Genomic DNA, 15,835 nt, shown 5'->3' with positions numbered 1-15,835 from the left:
ATTCCTTAAACTGCTCTAAGTATACTTATTTTTGGTGTAACAGGAATTGGTCTATAAGGCAAGCCTGAAATGCTTAAAATGCTTAATAATTTCATGATCATTTTTATATTTTGAGTAAACTCTGCTTTAGGCCCAACAAAATAGAATAGATATTCCACTTGCTTGCAGAGGATGATGAAGCAAATACAACAGTCATCAGACAACTTTAATTTACTGATGAAGCACCATGGAATATTTCACAAAATGCTGGAGGAACTCAGCAGGTCAGGCAGCATCTATGGAGGGAAATAAACAGTTGACGTTTCGGGTCAAGACCCTTCATCAGGACTACAGAATCTTTTGTGTCGCCATGGAATATTTTCCCTGTTTCTCTCTCCACAGGTGCTGCCTGATCTGTTGAGCATTTTCTACTTTTAATGACTTTAATTTATATTTGGCTCTGTGGAAACCATAACATGTTAAATTGATTAGACAAGAATAAATAATAACATATGAAAATATTATTTTGTTTCAATATTTGTAACAAACAGAAAGATAAATCACCACCAGAGTTAACAATTTACTTCTGATCTTCAAACTCACAAGCTAAGATTAATGGGTAGCCGCTGTGGTGAAATACAAGGCATTACAAATTCCAGGCTGAGTGCTGCTTTGAGGCAGGATTTCTGGCTACTCTTTGTCCTTCTCAATGACTCCATCCCAAACGCAATAGCAAGGGAGTGCTTGCACTAAATAGATAGGCACCCAGGATCTTTGCCTCAAAGAGACACCAGGCTCCTGGAGAAGCACTTTGTTGCTCTATTGAAAGTAACAGGGCAGTGTTAGTGGTGGAGTTAGTGGAATGAGGGATTGTTGGATCATGATGACTGTGGAGGAGCAACTAGCCTGACTATATTGGCGAAAAAACAAGGATGCTGATGAAAGCCAGTCCTTAGCATATATAATGAAAGAGGCTGGGGAAGAAAAAGTGCTGGTGGATTTTAGTTTTATTTGCAGTTTCATCAGTTTAGATTGTTAATAACCATCGAGTAGCAAGTGTAAGTGAGATGAATTTCAGAGGGCAGACAAATTTGAAAATGTTGCTCCACAATCCTTCTAGATTGAGTGATTCAAAAGCTTTTGTAAGGTCAATAAAAGGTTGAGGTACATTGTTGATACTGATCCTTGCATTTCTTGAGTTGACTTGCACTGAAGTCAACTCAAAAGAAATGCAGGGTGTGCGAATGTCCATTGTGTTTGGGGTGGCAACAAAATCCACACACTAATATGGGGAGAGAGAACTTACTAAATAAGAGGAGGCAGTTGAGGAGGAGCCTGGCAATGACTTTCCCTGTGACAAATGGTAGACAGATCCATCTGTAGTTACTTGAACAGATTTGCTTCCTTTTTGAAAAAGGTAACAATTATAGATTCTCTTAAGTCTCCTGGCATGTCCTTCCTTTTCCAAATTTGGGAGATGAGGTTGTGAAGTTCCTCTCAGCCAGTTTTTAAAAATTCATCAGGGATACTATCTGCTCCCAAGGCCTTGTTGCTTTTCTGTTGGCATTTGGTCCTATCGATTTCTTGACAGTTTGGAATGGTGAAGAGGTTGGAGCCGGTACTGTGTTGTGGGTGAAGTCATGGACACTTGGGTCAAGGACATATTCACACTTGAGAAGCTCTTTGTCCTTTTGGTGGGGCCAACTACTTCTCTATTCTTATTGACCATCCTCTGTCCTTGGCTTTCAGTGGGGTGGGCCGTTTGATGTTTGGGCCATGTACCTTGGACAGGTACGTGGACAGAAAATGCTTAGAGGGATATGGGCCAAATGCAGGCAAATGGGACCAGCTCAGATAGACATCTTGGTCAGCATGGATGAGTTGGGCCAAAGGGCCTGTTTCCATGCTGATTAACTCTGTGACTATAGATGGGCTTGGCAATGTTGAAGAAGCTGTGCATGCCTCAGTTATCAACAAGTCGCTGAACCTTCTGTCCCCTTTCCTTTCAACATCTGTTCATTAGGTCACAGGCTTTCTGTTAGCCTTGCTTTCAAGTACTTTTGGAGTGGCTTCTTTTCTGTTGAGATGTAGTGGAGCCTCCAATCCAAGAACAGTTTGTGGTTAATAAACTCCTGGATCTCCTGGTCATCTCAGCAAATTAGTTCTGTTTTCCTCCTGATAGAGAAGCAAGAGTCTTTTCACGGGTGCTAATTGTGTTAGACTTCAGGCCAGTCCAAAGTATCTTGTGCAGGTTCTTGAGTCTGATCAATGTGATTTCTGCTCCTGGCAGAAATGTTCACACTTTTTTGATAGGTCTTTTCTCAGTTTAATGACAGATGTTAAGACTTTGGTTAATTCATGGTGTTTTTGAATATTGATTGTTTAGCATTCATCATATTGTTATGGCTTGATTTTTAAAGCTTTTACTTTGAGGGATGCAGGAAGTTGATTCTTCTGTTGGAAGCTTCATATGAGGATGTGCTTAAATTCTTTTTAAAATCTTTCTTGTCACTTCATACTTTAGTATCTCAATTTCCAAGGAGGAATGGATCCTAACTTGGTAAAATATCACTTTATAATTAAGGATTAAGTATCACATTTAAAAGTAAAACAGAAATGTTAGCCATGTTTTCATGGTACATACCTTGGCTCTTAGATAGGCACATGAATGTGTAGGGGATGGAGTGATATGGACATTGTGTAGGCAGAAGGAATTAGCTTAGTAAATTGTTTAATTACTAGTTTAATTAGTTTGGCACAAATCGTGGGCTGAAGGCTCTGTGTATCATTGCACTTGCTGCCTGCTGGCAGTGGTAATCTTTGATGTGGGATTGGCAAACAATAAATTGCTATATTTCCTATCCTACCCCTATGCAAAAGCTCTGCATCTTAAATAAAAATGTTTTTATACTACATGTGGAATAATATTTTTTAATTATTATCTTTCCAGTTTTTTGTATGCAAATCAGTATAATACTTACCCATATTATCAACAGACAGACAAAAGATTTCAGTGCATCTGACCCTTCAAGATTTGGAAAACTTACCAAGCCATAAAGGTTCAGTACTAGTTTCTACGTCGCAAAAAAGTTTGTGACGTAAAAACTAGCACTGAAACTTTATGGCTTGGTAAGTTTTGCTTGGTAAACTTGGTAAAACACAGAAAGAATTGCATAAACGTTTGATACTGATTTTCTTTGATAACCTTTTTTTTCACAGAAACTGTATCACATTGCAATCATAAATATGTCACTAAGAGATAGAATTTCTGGGATGCAATGTCAGCCCCTTATCAGATTAACCACTTTTATTGATGTTCATTTTCATAAAGTAGTTTTTAATGAGTGACTGACCATATCAGACATCTTACATTATTGTCTACATTCATTCCCAATGAATCTCTTCTTTTGAACTTTATTTTATAATTTCTTCTTCACTCTTGAAAATAGTAACTCTTGCTGGAATACAGTTATCTGTGTGCCATCAACTCTCTGATATCATAGGGTTATGTTACTGGACCAACAGTCCAGAGGCCTGGAATAATGATCCTGAAATGAGTTCAAGTCCCACCATGGCAAATAGGGAATTTAAATTTACTTAAGTAATTAAATCTGGAAAAATCAAGTAGTCAATATTAATGACCTAGAAACTACCTTGTTCCTCATAAATGCCTAGTCTGGCCTTTATGTAGCCTCAGACTTGCAATAATGTTAATGCTGAAATGGCCTATCAAGCCAAACAGTTGACAAGAAGACAACTCACCACCAAATTTTCAAGGACATTCAGGGATAAGCAACAAATGCAATCCTTGCCAGTTATGTCCACTTTCAGAAATGTATACAAAACCTCTTGCTAATTCTTCATATGATAGCTTAAACTGTCAATTCCAACATTTCCTCACCTGATATATGAATACTTTCCACTTGGGGTTATTGGATAAGGCTCAGGAATAGTACCCTGAAGACTTTTTTTTCTCCTTCCTTAATGCATACATAAGCAATAGATGGAAATTCTCAAGTGAAGATGCCCTATCAACCACACCACCAGTGGGACTTTGCACTACTTTCATGGAAAATTGGTGTTAATTACATTACAGTAGTAATGACCATACAGCATGGTCGTGAACTGTTTCCAGGCATTCTGAGAGACAGGAAAAACATGATATAAATGTAAGTCATTTCTTCTTAATTACCCAGAATCTTCTGTTCATTAATATTTACACTGTTCAACTCAAGAGCCCGTTCAACAATTTCAGACTACAATTGCTATTCCCAATTTTTCAAACTGTGGATTCTGATGATACTTTAGTTCACTTAATCACACCTGTCTTCTACCCTGTCAAAGGCTGTCCTATTCATAACAAACCTGCCTCCTCATCATCCATTAAGTTACCCAATGGGTGTGTATGGCTCTCATTGATGCCACAGGGAAATGGGGTGGGAGGATAGGGGATGTGATGCCACCCAATAGTTTTCATGCTTGTGTATCATTGTTTCTTTGTGCACCTACCCTGAAGCCTGAAACTAAAAGAAGGCAGTCACAGGATTCAATCTGTCACTTACTGGGTAACTAGCAAGGTCCTACTGGACGAGACACTCCACAGTTTCCAGGAAACTCTACACCCTCAGTTCAGTAATCTCCCAATTTGACAGGGTCCTAGACCCTTTCACTTGAGTCCATTTTGTCTGTGATATTGAACACTAGCTCAGTGCCACTACACTGACTGTGATAATTGTTTAAGTATGAAATCAGAGTGCATGCCTTATTGTAACCATTGTCCCTCATTGCTACAGTCAGAAAGATAGAATATTTATGGAAAACATCCATTCTCCAATCAGAAACACTATTCTTTTGGTGAGTGTTTCCTCAAGGATATCTGTTATATGTTAAACACGCTTGTGTTCACAGCAGGCAAGTTTGAAAACTGACTCATTGAAGTTGCACTATCTTATTTCTTATTCTTGGTGTCGATCTCATAAATCAAAAGCATGTAATGCATAGCTGCTAATCAAGGCATTTAGGAACATGAGATATATATTTACTTCATCCCGATGATCAAATGGATATCCTTTAATGTACTGAATAACATAAAATGTTGTCAGCATGCTCTCTCTTTCCATCCCTGTGCTAGCCAGGCTCTCCCTGACTGACAGCTTTTCTCTGAATATTCTGTGTAGGAAAAAGTGGGGATAGTCACTCATACAATAGTAAGGCAAATGGAGCCTGTCTCTGGTTCTTTAGTTTCCTTCCCATGTACCAAAGATGCACTGCTAGGTTAATTGGCTACTGTGAACTACCTCTAGTGTAGCTTAATGGTAAAAAGAATCAAAGCACGTCGTGTGTGAGAGAGAATGAGTTGCAGGGTACAAGGAAGCAAGGAGAGGGGGAACGGGACTAATGGGCCTTCTTCTTGCAAAGAGGATATAAGGAGGCTACTAAGGGATATAGATGTGTTAAGTGAATAGTTAAGATCCAGTATAATGTGGGAGAATGTGAATTTGTCCATCTTGACAGGAAGAATAAAAAAACACATTTTGTTTAAATGGCGAGAAATTGAGATGCAGAGGGATCTGGGTGCCTTCATGCACGATGCACAAAAGGCTAAAGCAAACAGAACGTTATTGTTTATTGCAAGGGTAAATGAATTGAATATGAATTTAGGAAGGTTATGCTTCAGATATAAATGGCATTGATGCAACCACATTGGGAGAACTGTGGACAGTATTGGTCCCTTTTTTAAGGAAGTAAGTTAATATATTGGAAGCAGTTCAGGGAAAATTTACTAGATTAATACCTGAAATGGGCAGGTTGTCTTATGAGGAAATGTTGAACAAGATAGACTTGTATCCACTGGAGTTTAGAGGAGTGAGAGGGAATTTGATTGAAACATGTACGACTCTGAGGGTTCTTAACAGGGTGGATGTGGAGGAAATGTTTCTCCTTGTGAAAGAGTCTGGTACCAGAGGTTACTGTTTAAAAAATATGGGGACACCAATTTACGACAGAGATGAAGCATCCCTGTCAAAGAATCTTTAAACTCTTTTACTCAAATGTCAGTAGAAACAGAACCCTTGAAAATTTTTTAAGACAGAGGCAAATAGATTCTCAATCAGCAAAGAGGTGAAAGGTTACAGTGGGTAGAAGGGAATGGGAAATTGAAATAACAATCAGATTAACCATGATCTTATTAAATAGCAGAGCAGACTGAGGCAGCCAAGTGGCCTACTCAGGCTCCTCATTTATATGTTCATAATATAAATGCTAATCTTATGTTTGGAACAGCATTTTAAATGGCAGCTGTTAAATATATAACAAACCCAGAGGGATTTTAGCCCATTATGTTATACATACCTAGAACCTGAATTTTTCAGTCTTAACTGATAATAACAAACGCAATAACCCTGAAGATCTGCTTTAAAAAAAATACATATTTTTTGCGCTGGTAAAACTCTGTGCTGGGAATATATTTTGTAATACCAACCATTCATTTTGTTTTAAGCTGTTTTCAAAAGGCAGATACTACTCATCAATCATATTTGTTATAAAATATGTTAATGAATAAGTGACCAGGTGAACAGGAGGCAACAAATTGTAAAAATGGGTCACTTTGAATGTGTGGCTATTATTATTCTCATAACTACTTTCATTTCAATTTATTATAGAAACCAGTAGTTAGTGTATTTGCCAAAGTTTCTTCTTCAATAACTGAAAATACCTTAATTTATCTGAGAGTTTTAATTGGAAAAACACCCATGAACTGAACCAAAATGTACAAGAGCTTCTCCCAGAAGAGGCAGCAAGAACATTTTGCAGCTCTCTGGGATAATGCTCAAAAGATTCCGAGTTCAAAAATTCTAACTTGCAAATCCTACCCATGTCCAAGATGCCGACAAACAATGGAGGCATCCCGATCGTCCCAGTTCTTGTTGCAGATCATTCCCCATACTCCATTCACATACACTTCAACTCTACCTTCACCAAGTTTCTGACCTCCTTGCAATCGGACTAAACCTGATAAAATAAAATATTGGTTAATGCTTGCACAAAAAATTTTAACAGCAAAAGTCATCAGTTATTGTGGAAGAGGGAATGAGGATTGCAGACATTCCTTTGATCAAAACAAAATTGCAAGGAGCATGTAAGCTTTGTAAACCTATAGGAATACAGGCAATTGCTAAATAGTTATAAGGATTAGCATTTTACCTGCAATATTGGTCAGAAGAATTATAATGCTTTTACATTAGTCAGCAGTTTACATCTCTAATGAAGTATGTTCAATCTCTGTTTTAAAAAGGAAGAGCATAGAAAGCTATAGTGTGCAGTTGTTGTAATATTACACCGCCGCTTCTAGTAAAGGCCATTATGGAGTGTAGATAGACCTACTTTCCACACCATACTAATGAAAATCCAAAATGTAGCTGACAAAGGTCAGATTGTGGAAAAGCCCAGCAAGAAGTTCCAAAGAAAGTAATGAAGACAAAATGAAGTGAAGTTATGGCATAGAAATGCTGTCACATAATTTAATGTTTATGTATGCTATGTGACAGAATCTCTTTGGCAAGTTAATCAACTTACAACACAGTCAGCAAAGTTTGCAACACTCCTTCCGGGACCTCTGTACATAGTAAGATCTGATGACATACCACTGTGCATAGTGGTATCAATCGTGTCCAACACATATCCAATGCCATTTCCATGATATCATTGGTGCATGCTAAACTCACGGATAATTAAGGTTGTTTGTGGAGAAGTGAGCTCCCATAACCCATATGCGGCCTTAAGGCTTGCTTTGGTGGCATTTAAAGGGCCTGACTGAACAAACTTCACTCCACAAATGAAGCACTGAGAACTGGCTTTGGGTAGATCCACTTTAAGTAAAAGAAATACGTATGCCTCTTAGGGGCTTTCCCTCAGGATCCCCCTCACAACTCCTAACTTTCCCAACCAAATCACAACCCTCATCTGCCTTCAACCTACATCTGATCACCTAACACCCTTTCCAAACAGCAGCCAATCATGAACTCTTCCCTATACTGCCACCTGACTCTCCAGGTCCCAATACACAGGCTCCACTGAATGCTCCACTAAAGTTCCCTCCATCTGCTGCACTTCCCCAGAGTTCTCTCCCCTTTCCCCATGTCCTGTGACCCAGATCTGTGCCTTACCTGTTTTCCTCCATTTGTTATGAGTGGAGGGAATGCTCTGAGATCGTTGATCAAATTAGACCAAAACTGCAGATGCTGGAAATCTGAAACAAAAATAGAAAATGCTGGAAATACTCAGAACGTCAGGCAGCATCTGTGGAAAGGGAGGTAGAATTTACAGTTCAGGTCAATGACTCTTCATCAGATATGAGACATTAACTCTGTTCCTCTCTCCAACACACTTCCTGACCTACTGAGTATTTTCAGTATTTTCTGTTTTTATTCCTCAATCCACACTGGCCTTAAGGTAAACTTCACACATTATGACAAATTGTAGATCCCATTTTGTGTCTGTATTAAATTCCACACAAAGCTGTCTTCACCTCTCACTCACTTACTTAGCAACCTTCCTTGGCTCCAGAGGAACAACACCCTGAGAACTCTGTCTTCCCCTGAGTCTACATCTTTGTGTGTACTCCCCTCTCCCTCGATTTCCTTTGACCTACTAGGGATTGCTGTGTATTCAGCTATCTAAGCCAAATTCCCTTCCTAAGTCTCATGGATATCCTTAAAGTTGAATCTTCAGCGAGGATTTTACTCAGCTTTTCTGCCATTTGTTCTGTTTAGCTGCAGGTTGGTTGTCTACGTTTAACATGCTACAGGAATGCAAATTTTCCTTGTATTATGGGGAATAGTTCAGGAGTATTGGACGTGCAGGTTGAGGAAAGAATATTGTGGTAAGTAGATACACAACAATGATTTTCAAAAGTCATACCTGAATAGAAACTGTGGGTGTTTAACTACACACAAATAATATCCAGCATCTTAGCATCAATTACCATCTCACTTCAGCAACCATACTTTGCAGAAGAGGTAGATACTTCTGAGCATGAGGAAGTACCAGCTGGGTGATTGAGCACTAGTGAGGAAAAGGAGGCAGTGGTAGTTATGAACATCTTGTGTGTTCCAGACAAAGGGTCACATTTTTCTGTGCAATGCAATGACTTGCCTGGACTTGAATAGTCCTGGTCCCAAACAGAAATGATCAGAAAGCCAGGACTATAGGCAACTCAGCACATATTATCTAACTGAAATCTGACCAGGTGGAAACACCAGCATCATCCAAGGTAGAGAGGTTGTTTATATCCCATTTCATCACTACAGTAACAGGAGCTCACATTTGTGTACTCTAATGGTCCATAGTGGAGAAACTGATGCATCACGTAACCAAGTGGCAAACACAACATTTGTAGTGTCAGCTAATTGAAGACAGCATATAACGGTTCTATGATTATTAGCATGAATGAGAAATATTATTACGCAGTTGCAGAGTTCACTGGAAAAGCAAACAATGAGTTAGTCATGTTTCTGTCTCTGTTCCAGCAGTTATGTCTGTGCATGGGTTTCCTGCTAAAGCCAGTTATCCTTCCATGAAAGTAATGGAAAAAACTGTTATTAATTAAATAGCTTACTTTTTAAAAGTTTTAAATATTTTTCAAAATGCTTAAATCCATTTAGAGTCACAGAGTCAACCCAACCAGTCCATGCCGACCGCGGTGCTCATCTAGCTAGTCCCAGTTTCCTGTGTTTGGCCCATATCCTTCTAAGCCCCACCCCTGCATGTACCTATTCAAGTGCTTCTTAAACGATACTATTGTCCCTGCCTCAACCATTTCCTCTGGCAGCTCATTCCATATACTCACCATCCTCTGCGTGAAAAAGTTGCCCCTCAGGTCCCTTTTAAATCTTTCCCCTCTCACCCTAACTCTATGCCCCCTAGTTTTGGACTCCCCTACCCTGGGGAAAAGACAGTTACCATCCACCTTATCTATGCCTCTCATAATTTTAAACATTTCTGTAAGGTCACTCCTCATTCTCTTACGTTTCAAGGAATAAAGACATAGCCTGGCCAACCTCTCCCTGTAACTGAGGCCCTCCAGTCCTGGCAACATCCTTGTAAATCTTATCTGCACTTTTTCCAGTTTAGCCACATCTTTCCTATAACAGGGTGACCAAAACTATACATAGTACTCCAAGTGTGGCCCCACCAATGACTTATACACGCGGCACAGTAGCGTAGAGGGGTGGCATGGTAGCATAGCGGTCAGCGCGACACTATTACAGCGCCAGCGATCGGGGTTCGATTCCCGTCACTGTCTGTAAGGAGTTTGTACGTTCTCCCGTATGTGTGTGGGTTTCCTCTGGGTGCTCCGGTTTCCTCCCACATTCCAAAAGACGTACGGGTAGGTTTATTTGGGTATAAAATGGGCGGCGCGGACTCATTGGGCCGGAAGGGCCTGTTACCACGCTGTAAATAAAACTGAAAAAAAACTGCAACTCAATGACCTGACTGATAAAGACCCGCAACGCTAAGGGCCTTTTTCACCACCCTGTCTTCTTGTGATGCTGCTTTCAACGAACTAGGCACTTGTACTCCTAGGTCCCTCTCTTCCACTACACTCCCTAGTGCCCAACCATTCATAGTGTAAGTCCTACACTGGTTTGACTTTCCAAAATGCATCAACTCATACTTATCTGTATTGAAATCCATTTGCCACTCCTTGGCAAACTTCCCTGACTGATCAAGATCCCCCTGTAATCTATGATAACCTTCTTCACTATCAACACCTCCTAATTTTGTGGCATCCACGAACTTACTGATCAAGCCTTGTGCATTTGCATCCGAATCATTTATATAAATAATGAATAACAAGGATCCCAACACCAACCCCTGTGGCACACCACTAATCACCGGTCTCCATTCCGAGAAACAAACTTCAACCATCACCCTCTGCTTCCTACCTCTGAACCAACTTTGAATCCAATTTCAAGAGCTTTTAAATGTTTCATCAGTGACATTTAAAAACTATTAAAAAGCATTTTATAATCTTTGACAATGACGAGCTGTCAAAGTCTTTCAGGACTTTGTGGGGAATGGTTTCTGGACCCTTCGCCTGAGGCCTATTTGCAGTTTGAAGCCCATTCTGTCTCATGGGTGGGGTTAAGCTCAGCCAGCTACTTGTATCCAGGAGAGGAAGGTCCAGTCAGGTGGGTACCCATGAGGTCCAGCACAATCTGGCCCCTTTAGTTTAACGATCTGGGAACCAGTGCATGGGTATCACTTCCCCATGTGCTGGAAAAAAGAAGTATGGAAGGTAAAAAGCTTTCCTAATGGAATAATACATTACATGGCAGCTTAAAAATAAAGAAAAGTGGTGATTTTCATTGCCAACATACCTAGATAGTTATGTTGTATCTACAATAAAAAAAATAGGCCACTTGGCCCATCTGAGCTATGCTGGCATTTAAGCTCCACATAAGCTTTCACCTACCCCTCTTCTGCTCCTTGTGTCAACATTGTTTTCTCCACCATCTGTCTATCCAACTTCCCTAATATAATGGTTAAATTATTCATGTAAGTAGCCAGAATTATGGCCAATTGATCCAAAGACATGTTTGAATCCCACTAAGTAAATTCAAGTAATTTAATAAATATGGAAATTAACAAGAGCTAGTCTCAGTAGCAGTAATCATGAAATTGTCATAAAAACCCATCTCATTCACTTATATCTTACAGGGAAGGAAATTTGCCATCCTTACCTGATCTAGCCCATGTGTGGCTCCAGGTAATAATGGACAACAAAAACTGGCATCACCAGTGATGACAACATCTCATCACACAATAAAAAACACTACTCTTTTTTTGAGTCTTATTAAAGTTGGTTTACACATAGATGGTGGAAAATACTTACTAACTCGTCTTCATCTGCATTAATAAATCTTAACTGTAACAAAAAATAACTATTAATAGCATTTTTCATTTATATCATATTCTAAAATATTCCTCAATCAAGCAGATTCACTGAAAATATTATGTTTATGAATATGCATATGTTTGAACAAAAAACACTTCTGAAAATTATTGCAGTTTTAAGAGCAATTTGCAAGTAGTTTTCCATTTGTGCTTGTTGCACAAATTCTTGGTCTGTGGGCTTATGTATTGCAATGGAATCTGAGCCCACAGCCTTCTGACTTAGAGTTCTACTAATGAACCGAGGCTGACACAGGGCTTTCCATTGAACATTAATATTTTAATATTTACTCCTAACACTACATCACAGCTTTCCTCTGCACTATTGCACAGATTCACATACAGTAACTAGTACTCACTATGCGCTGTTCCATAAGACCCGAATAACTTACAACATTTATTCAATGTGGAGCGGTCTTTGATGTAATATCTACCATAAATAGTTTGAAATAATATCTACCATAAAGAATATAGTTGTGCTTGTTGAAGATTGATCACCTCTGACCTTGAATAATAGTGCAGATGTTGCTCAGTAAACTAAGAATCTTGGAAACCTGAAATAAGAGCAGAAAATGCTGAAAATATTCAGCACGTCAGGAAGCATCTGGGGAAATGGTCTTTTATCTTGAGTTTTGATGAAAAATCAGTGACCAGAAACGTAGCCTGTTTTTTGTTCTCTCTGTAGGTTCTCTCTGATAGGTTAAGCACATCAGATTTTCAAATGACTGCAAGGGTCAAGTAAGGAGTGTAAAGGAATAATCCTCAATTGCCTGGGTTTGTGCAGCTCCTTCCGTATTCTCAAAGCTTGCCACTTGCGTGGCGCATTATTCAACGTGTTAAGCAATCATTCCTTCTACTAGTGGTGAATCATAGCTGCATTATGCACTATCTACAAAAGCACTGCAGTTACTCAACAAGACTTCTTCAAAAGCACATCCCACATCCATGACTTTTACCATCCAAAAGGATAAGGGCACTAGGTGCAAGGGATCACCACTACTTGCTAGTTACTCTCCAATTCACATATCATCCTAACAGAAATATATTCATCACTGCTGGAACAAATTCCTGGAGTTTCCTACCATTTGACTCAATAGGTGTACCTTCACCAGATGAACCTTCCCTTGAACAGTTAGAGCTGGGCATTATATGCTGTTTATTTTTCCATGATGCCAAATGCTTGATTAATTAAGAAGAAAATATTCATCATAAATTCAGAGTAAATCAATTCTGGGGATTAAGGAAATTCTTACAGTGGATGGGTTGGAGATCTCAGAGCAAGAGTTGATGATGGAGGTGATTGTGGAATTCATGGAAGTGAGGGTCTATTAATAGGTAACACTGTTGAACTTGGACTAAACAATCCTGTTCTTCTTGGCCATAGCAATGCTGCAAAGGCACTTAACTGGTGGACCATTACACCTCCTATCACTTGGTAGATTTCCAAAGGTCCAGGAAACCCAAGCAATATGGGTTAAAATTAGAAATACTGCAAAAGTACTAAACAGTCTTAATACTTCCAACAATTGACCCATCTCCTGAAAACTGATAGGTCACCAGTTCTTTGTTTTGCCTTTGTTGAACCGGGATTAACAAGGATTAAGGAAAATTAGGTTCTGAGATCAAACTTTTAACATTTCAACTTTCTGTTTGACCCAAACCCATCTGTATTGAGGAGCTAAAATGTTTTACAAGAGCCTATATGTGGTCGAGAAGCTAAGCAATCTTGAAGCCCAAATGCACAAATCACTATAAAGTAACAACACAACTTAATATTCCCACTTAAAAAAAGAAGAAAACCAATCATCAAAGTAATGGGATAGAATTGAAAATTGGCAGGGAGATGGGACACTGAGCAGGAGCAAGTCATGGGATAAATCAGTAGCCAGCGAGAGCAAGTTTAGTAATCAGGTAAGTCGTGGAACAGTAAAAGCAGGGAAAGCCATACCCAGTTAAACTGCATTTATTTCAATGCACAAGGTTTAACTGGTAAGGCAGACAAACTCATAGAGGGTGGATTGGCTCTGGGAACTGGGATGTTATAATCATAACAGAAACATGAGTGAGAGAAGGGTAGGACAGGCAGCTCAGTGTTTCAGGATACAGACGCTACAGGTGTGACAGAGGTACAGTTAAGTGAGGTGTTGCCTTTTTGATAAGGGAGAACATAGCAGCAGTGCTTAGAGATAACATTCTTGGGGGATTGTCCAGTGAGGCCATATGGGTAGAACTTGGAAACAAGAAGGGGAGGGTCACTCTAGTGGGGCTGTATTATAGACCCCACCAATAGTCAGCTGGAACTTGAGCAGGTGTGTAGAGAAATTCCCCAGAGTTGTATGAATAATAGGGTTGTATCAGTGGAAGATTTTAATTTCCCTGGTATTGACTGGACTACCCAGAGTGTTAAGGGCCTGGATGGGGTGGAATTCATGAAATGTGTCCAGGAACGTTTCCTGAGTCAATGTTTCCTGACCCTCTACTCAGGAGGGTGCAATACTGGACCTCCTCTTAGGGAATGAGGTAGGACAGGTAACTGAAGTGACAGTCAGGGAGCACTTTGGCTCCACTGACCATATTCTATTAGTTTTAAGACAGTGATGGAAAAGGATAGGACAGGTCCACGGGTTAGGGTCCTAAACTGGAGCAAGGCTAATTTTGGGGGAATTAGGCAGGATCTAACAGAGGTCAATTGAGTGAGCTTGTTTAAAGAGAAAGGAACGAATGGCAAGTGGGAGACTTTTAAGAGTCTGGAAGCAGCATGTTCGCATTAGGGTGAAGGGTAAACCTGGCAAGTTCAGGGAACCCTGGCTGATGAGAGATATTGAGAAAAAGGAAGCACACATTGTATTTAAGAGGTCGGGGATGAGTGAATCCTTTGATGTCTATATAGAGATTAGAAATAGTCTTAAGAGGGAAATCAGGAGGGCAAAGAGTGGGTATGAGATGGATCTGGCAGGCAAGGTTAAGGAAAATCCCAAGAGATTCTATAACTACACTAAGAGTAAAAGGGTGGCCAAGGAGAGAGTAGGTTCCCTTAGAGATCAGCAGGGCTGCCTATTTCTCGAGCAGCAGTGGATGGGTGGGATTTTTAATGAATATTTCTCCTAAGTGTTCACTGAGGAGAAAATCAAGGTTGCTCAAGAGATAAGGGAAACTAGTGTCGATATTTTGGAGAACATTCATATCACTAAGGAGGAGGTATTTGCAGCCTTACAGTGCATTAAGGTGGATAAATTCCCAGGCCCTGACCAAGTGCATCCTTGGGCTTTCTGGGAGGCTAGAGGAGAAATTGTGGAGGCCCTTGTGGAGATTTTTCCTTCATCGTTAACCACTGATGAGGTTCCTGAAGACTGGAAGGTGGCTAATGTTGTTCCGTTGTTTAAGAAAAGTAACAAGGACCAGCCAGAGAACTACAGGCCACTCAGTCTGACATCAGTAGTGAGGAAGTTACTGGAGAGAATTCTGAGGGAAAGGATCTACCAGCATTTGGATTGACAGAGTCTAATTAGGAAGAGTTGGTGTGGCTTTGTGCGTGGAAAGTCGTGCTTGACGAAGCTTTTGAGTTTTTTGAAGAGGTAACCAAAAGGGTAGATGAGGGTAGGGCAGGGGATGTTGTCTATTTGGACTTTAGTAAGGCCTTCGATGAGGTCCTGCATGGTAGGCTGGTCTGGAAAGTTAGGTCCCATGGAATTCAGGGAGAACTAGTTCGGTGGATTCAAAATTGACTCAGAGGTAGAAAACAGAGGGTGATGCTTGAAGGTTGTTTCTCAGAATGGAGGGCCAGTGACTAGTGGTGTGCCACAAGGGTAGGTGTTGGGACCCTTGTTATTCATTATTTATATAAATGATTTGGATGTGAATGCACAAAGCTTGACCAGTAAGTGTGCAGATGTCACAAAAT

The 15,835-nt window shown here is 39.9% G+C and overlaps 1 protein-coding gene across 2 annotated transcripts in view; it reads right to left on the bottom strand.

The window, feature by feature from the left end:
• Positions 1-15,835, bottom strand: part of prss12 (serine protease 12) — a 96,353-nt gene that overhangs the window by 77,635 nt on the left and 2,883 nt on the right. The window contains exons 1-2 of one of the 2 annotated variants that reach the window (XM_052041281.1): positions 8,899-8,952; positions 6,852-6,990 (exon numbers count right to left, since the gene is read on the bottom strand). In XM_052041281.1, coding sequence (XP_051897241.1) covers positions 6,852-6,916 — 65 coding nt within the window. In that variant the 5' untranslated portion in view covers positions 6,917-6,990; positions 8,899-8,952. Of the gene's footprint in view, positions 1-6,851; positions 6,991-8,898; positions 8,953-15,835 lie in introns of those variants that run through there. The other variant, XM_052041280.1, reaches the window with a different exon arrangement.

Source organism: Pristis pectinata, chromosome 2 (genome assembly GCF_009764475.1).
Source record: "Pristis pectinata isolate sPriPec2 chromosome 2, sPriPec2.1.pri, whole genome shotgun sequence".
NCBI classification, from domain to species: domain Eukaryota; kingdom Metazoa; phylum Chordata; class Chondrichthyes; order Rhinopristiformes; family Pristidae; genus Pristis; species Pristis pectinata.
Note: the sequence above shows the minus strand (reverse complement) of the source record. Positions and strands in the feature narration are given on the sequence as shown.